The sequence below is a fragment of the Quercus suber genome, unplaced genomic scaffold (assembly GCF_002906115.3).
Source record: "Quercus suber isolate HL8 unplaced genomic scaffold, Cork oak 2.0 scaffold_527, whole genome shotgun sequence".
Classification (NCBI taxonomy): Eukaryota; Viridiplantae; Streptophyta; class Magnoliopsida; order Fagales; family Fagaceae; genus Quercus; species Quercus suber.
Genome location: NW_027069976.1, coordinates 535308 through 541563, shown reverse-complemented (window position 1 = coordinate 541563; position 6256 = coordinate 535308). Strand labels below are relative to the sequence as shown.

Sequence of the window (6256 nt, the reverse complement as noted above, 5' to 3'; positions counted from 1 at the left end):
AAAAAAATGGGCTGAAGCTCATATTTTACAAACCCTTTAGTGACGAACTCTGTTTCGTCACTATTGGGTGCCTTTAGCGACGAAACTTTTCGTCGCAAAAAATTAAACTTTTAGCGACGAACCGTTTCGTCGCTGTAGCTAAATTTTTTGGCGCAACAATTTTTCACTTTGGCGCTTTCTATAAAACTTTTAGTGACGAACTCGAATTCGTCACTACAGCATACTTTTAGTGACGAATCTGAGTTCGTCACTAAAAGTATGCTTTAGTGACGAATTCGAGTTCGTCACTAAAAGTTTTATTCGTATTTTTTTGTGGTATTCATATGTTTTACCCGTATATGTTTTAGTGACGAAATCATATTTCGTCACTAAAAGTATGCTTTAGTGACGAAATATGGTTTCGTCACTAAAACATATACGGTAAATCTATTATTGTTTTTAGTGACGAAATGTGATTTCGTCACTAAAGCATACTTTTAGTGACGAAATATGATTTCGTCACTAAAACATATTCATATGTTTTACCCGTATGTGTTTTAGTGACGAAATATGATTTCGTCACTAAAACTCATACGGTAAATCTATTATTGTTTTTAGTGACGAAATGTGATTTCGTCACTAAAGCATTCTTTTAGTGACGAAATTTGATTTCGTCGCTAAAAACATATAATTGTAATTCCTTTATTTTTTAGTGACGACTACTTTTCGTCACTAATACTAACTTATAGCGACGAATGTATTTTCGTCACTAAAACTATCCACAGTAATATCTACAGTGACGAAATATTTCGTCACTAAAAATTTCAACTTTTAACGACGAAAGATTTCGTCACTATAGATTAATTAAGTTGGCGCCAAAGTTTCCCTCCTTGGTGCTTATTTTTTAGCGACGAAATTTATTTTTCGTCGCTAAATGTAATAATTTTTTTTCATTATTAGTGACGAAATTCATATTTCGTCACTAAAGCTGTATTTTCAGTGACGAAAAATATTTCCTCACTAATTTTCGTCACTAAAAATACATTTTGTTGTAGTGATTATTTGCAAAAACTTAGAAGGCATATAGGAAGGATGTAGAGCATGCATTTGGAGTTCTTTAAGCACGATTTGCAATTGTACGTGGACTTGCACGGTTTTTCTATCATGAAACACTACAAGACGCTATGAAATCATGCGTTATTCTTCATAACAGGATTATTGAAGATGAGTGAGATGAAGCTGAAGTAGTGGACTTAGATTATGAACAAATTGATGAGATTTCATGCATACCAATGTCACGTGAGCTGACAAATGAATGTATGGAGTTTATTCAAGTTCATCAATGCATTAGGGATCAAGAAGTTCATTCTCAACTCCAAATGAATCTCATTGAACATTTATGGCAATTACAAGGAGAGTCGTGAAAACTTTTGGTTTTGTTTATTTGTCTCCTCTTCTTTATGGAGTTGCCATTAAAACTTTTGATTTGGTTTATTTGTTTTATTTTGTTTATTAAGCTGCCATTAAAACTCATTGGCTATGTTGTTTTGCTGTGTTAAGTTCAAGTACTAGCCAATTATTTTGTTGTGTTAAATTTAAGTACCATTTGTCATCAAGGAAGTGGCAAGCTCAACTCTGTTTAATGGGTTTTCTGTGTTAGTTAATGTTATTGGATATGAGTTATGTGTGTAAGTTTTCTATGGACTAAATTGTTAGTTTAGTTCAATTGAAACAACTTCAACTTGACAGGTTGGCTTTTAGATTGCATTTATAAATATGTTTTTGGCTTTTGATATGAGTCTTGACAGGTTCAACCTTTTTTTTTTTTTTGGAAGGTGACAGGTTCTAAGGTTTTTTTTTTTTTTTTTTTTTTTTTTTTTTTTTNTGTAAAATGATGTGCTAAAATAATAAAGTAGGCTTTTAATGTGTCAAAATAGTATTTTTTATGAAAGACTTGATGGTAATGCTCTAAAGCTCTCTTTACTTTGTTGATGAAACTGTGTTGCTTGAGGAACAATTAAAATAAAGATAGATAACCTAGGAGTAGACACCTAATGTTGTAAAAGTAAATTCAAAAGCCAAGAATGATTGTGAAAAATATATTGGGCTTGAGAAAGATAGTGTAAGAAAATTTCACTATGAAATTGGAGAATACAAATAGAGTAGTATTAAGAAATTGGTATAGGAGGCATTCTTAAATTCATTCACATTACAACAGATCTAGAGCTCTGTCAAATCTGTTCTCAAATCCATTCACATTAATTGTCAAATCTATTCACATTAATATCTTTGGCAGTTGAGCTTTTGCCTAATTGAGAATGAGTTGAATAGAACGAAACTAATACAACCATAACTTACCAGTATAGACAATAGTATTCAGGCTACCACGAGTTTAATCTAATTGAAACAGGGGAATTTAAAAAAAAAAAAAAACCTGGATTCGAATAGGGTTGCTTGTTTTGATGATAAAGAAGCGTAACAACATGAGTGAGATCTCCATATTTCAATATCTAGATTTGTCCAACCGATAGCAAATGAATTTTATTGACTAGAGATTATAACTATTCGTAAAGATGAACTTGACCACAAAGTTGGTACTTTTCTAGCCTTGAATTGAAACATAAAGTAGGTATATATAATACACAAATTAAAAACCAGAAAAAAAATAATAAATAAAATTTGTTATCAATTCAATTTTTTTTTAGGAGCTCATAACTATTTTTTGAAGAAATATGAGACTTTTTATATTCATTAGGAATTGGGGATGAACATTTGTCATCCACGACGAAATTATTGTTAATCAGACTTAGCTTCTTATGCGAACTGAAAAATTATAGGAATTATGAGTCTAAAGAAACTGATAATTATGAAAAAGTAAGGGAGTTGCTGATTACTTTAAAAAATAGTATGACTTCCTAAGGTAATTTCTATCAAGATAAGAAGAAATTGAAGAGTAGCGAAGCTTGCAAAGAAGACGAGCAACTTTGTTTCGGAACAAGAAGGAAAATGACTATAGCTTTTCTTTACCTGCACAAACTAATTGGTATATATTTATTATAAAAAATTCTCTTTAAAAGTGTAATCTTCAAAAAGAATGCCACTCTAGTTGGGGAGAACGTATTTGTTGGTGTCTTGGCTAAATAAAAAACAATCGGACACCATACATTAAAATTCTATCATATCTATATATTTATTAAAAAATAATCTTTAAAAGTGTAATCCTCACTAAAAAGGTTGCTCTAGTTGAGAAGAAAATATTTTGTATCAAATGATACTATTAAAAAAATATCATTGCAATACAAACAAGAAGAAAAAGTTGATTCCTATAAAAAGAAAAAAGAAAAAAAGAAAGAAAGAAGAAATTGATATTAACAAAAAGAAGAAAATCCTATATTACCATATATTAAATAAGAGTTTCAATTTGATTTAAATGAAGATGAGTTTTATTTTAAGAATCTTATCCCGGTCTAGATGTCTTTTCCAATCCTAAAACCTCTCACAACTCCATAATTAACATTTAAAAAAATAAAAAATTATATGAATTAAAAAAGAAGAAGATGTTGATATGGATAAAAAGAAGACGATGTTTAGTTGATAAGAATAAATTACTTTTTTTTTTTAATCTAAAATATTGGTGGAATTAATTATCCTTTTTATTTATTAAAAAAAAAAAAAAAAACTAGTGATATTTGGTGCAATCATGACTTTTAAGTCTCAACCTTTAGTGTATATATATGATTTGCCCCAACACCAGAACTTTGATTCCGATTTCTTAGGTTTTGTTTTTATTTTATTTTATTTTTAAGAACCGATTTCCTAGATTTTTTATTCTCATATTTTCACTTAACATATTTCATTTCTATTTTTGATATTTGTAAGAGATACTTACATAAGTTTTTATCGGAATTGACTTCTCATTTGATTAGGGTAACAATATTAAGTGATTAAGCTATTGATTTATAAAAAATAATTAATTATTTTGTAACACAAAAAATTAATTTTAATAATTAAAATTACTAGATTATTTTATAAGTTTGATCTTATGCATGCATGTTTATCCTCATTTTTGATAACCAATGAAAAGTAATTTTTTTAATCTATTAAAATAACTTATTTCTGAGGATGATCAAAATTAATTGACTTTTATGTGATATCTCATGTACATTTTAAGTTCTTCAATTGATGAGAAGTAATTTTGTGGAAACCTCATTTCCTTTTTCTTGTGTGTGTATGTTTATTTCTTAAAATTTAGGTTTAAAAAAAAAAAAATCTTGTATATTTAGGGTGAAACTTCTAAATTTTGAAATGACAAAATCTCCTATCAAGGCCCAATTTAATGTGATTTTTGCCATAATGAGAAATGATTTTTCCTCTGAACTTGTGAAATGATAATTTTACTCTTATTTGCAGTTTTAACTTGAAATTTGGAGTTTTCGAAAGCTGGAAAATTGAGCTTCTACACTCTATATTTGGTCTTTATAGGATAACTCAAAGATTTGCTTTGAGGGTATCATTCAAATTTTAAAAATTTAAGGTATAAAATTCAAAAATCTCCAAGTTTTAGGATGTAGTTTGGGCTTCTAAGTTTTTAACCATAGAGGTTTTATTTATTTTTTTCCTAAAAAAAGAAAAACCTTTATTTTGGCATTTTAAAAAATGACACTATATATTGTTAGGGCAATTGATTTTGCTTGATTTTCCCTACTTTAGGTCCCTTACTTTCTTCTCACGACTGGTGAGCCTTCCTTCCCACGTTTGGTGAGGTCTTTCTACTTCTCACTATAGGTGAGTTGTTTTTTCTACGTCAAAGTAATTACTTTCACTTGCTTTGGACAACCAAATTCTCCTCAGAGGTAATATGGATTCGGACTTCCTTGAGAGGGTGCAGAAAATAACTTTGACTAAGGATGAAGGGGAGGTGATTAAGGTCAAAAGTACACACAGGGACAAAATACTTGAAGCATGTTCACTTAGCCTACTTGGACACTTTCTAACAACAAGGCCGTACAACCAAAGTGCAGCCAAATCACTACTTCGCTCGGTGTGGAAGATTGTGGATGTGGGTGATGGACTGTTTCAATTCAAGTTTACACTAGAAAGTCAGTTGAAGTGGGTTATCCAAAATGGCCCGTGGAGTTTTGAAAATCATCCTCTAGTCTTGAGGAGATGGGAGAGGGGGATGACGGCTGGGATGGTCATGTTCAATTCTATTCCACTGTGGGTTCAAGTGTGGGGTTTACCCTTCGATTTAATCTCAGAGGAAGCGACTAGGGACATTGGTGAAGGATTGGGGATAGTAGTGGAGGTTGACAATAAGGCTTTCTCATCGGAGCAAGCTCGCTTTGTTCGGGTAAGGGTCAAAATACCCCTTGATAAACCATTACGGCAGAGTGGAGTAGTAGCTAATCCTGAGGGCAATTAGTTCGGATAGGTTTCAAACATGAAAGACTGGTTGGCTTTTGCTATTAGTGTGGAAAAATTGGCCATGAAGCTAGGGAATGCACCTGCCCAAGAGACAAAAATCAACGTGGGCTTCCATACGGGGAATGGCTGAAGGCGGGGGCGGAGTGGACAACCATAAAGTGGAGATGAGGGAGTTCACGGCGGTAGGGTTCCGTCCCACCCCACACACGTCAGAGACTGATGTCGTTAGGAGTCTAGCTGGTGTCAACGGTAATCAAGGAAACGTTACGGATCCTTATCCATCAGGTGCGAAATTAATGGGAAGGGATATTTATGAGGATAATCATAAGGACATTAATGTAGCAATGGATCAATTAATCTTGGGAAGTATTGTGACTCAAAAGGAAACCGATGCATCAATGAGGGAGAAAATTTGAGCATGAACGTTGATGTTTTAGAAACCGTAGCGTCAATGATGGCACATCCATGTGAAATCGAAAATCTAGTTAGCATACCTGTTGACTACGTTTATGTGGAAGTGGAACAACACACTTTCAATGAGAATGCATGTGAGGCAGCACGAGTCACTAAATTCTCACATAGGGAGAACTTGGAAAAGAATAGCACGTGACCCACACTTTTCCACACATGCCCCTTCTGTGAACTTTGAAACTGTGGGTCCAAAGAGGCTATTCCAAGAAACATTAGCAGAGAAGGATGACGGCATGGTGGATGGTTTCAGCAAGAGTAGGAAACGGGGCAAGAGTTCAGCAGACAACCATGACAACGACTATACAAAGGCAGAGGCTGATGAGAAGCCCCACTGAGCGCAATGAAAATCCTAAGCTGGAACTGCCATGGGCTTGGGAACCAA

The 6256-nt window shown here is 32.8% G+C and overlaps 1 protein-coding gene across 1 annotated transcript; it reads left to right on the top strand.

Annotated features, from left to right (window-relative positions):
* The first annotated feature begins 4837 nt into the window (after positions 1-4837).
* LOC112024263 (uncharacterized) lies at positions 4838-5401 on the top strand. The gene has a single exon (XM_024056904.1). It carries the CDS (start codon positions 4838-4840, stop codon positions 5399-5401), a length of 564 nt encoding a protein of 187 aa, XP_023912672.1.
* The last annotated feature ends 855 nt before the right edge of the window (positions 5402-6256 follow it).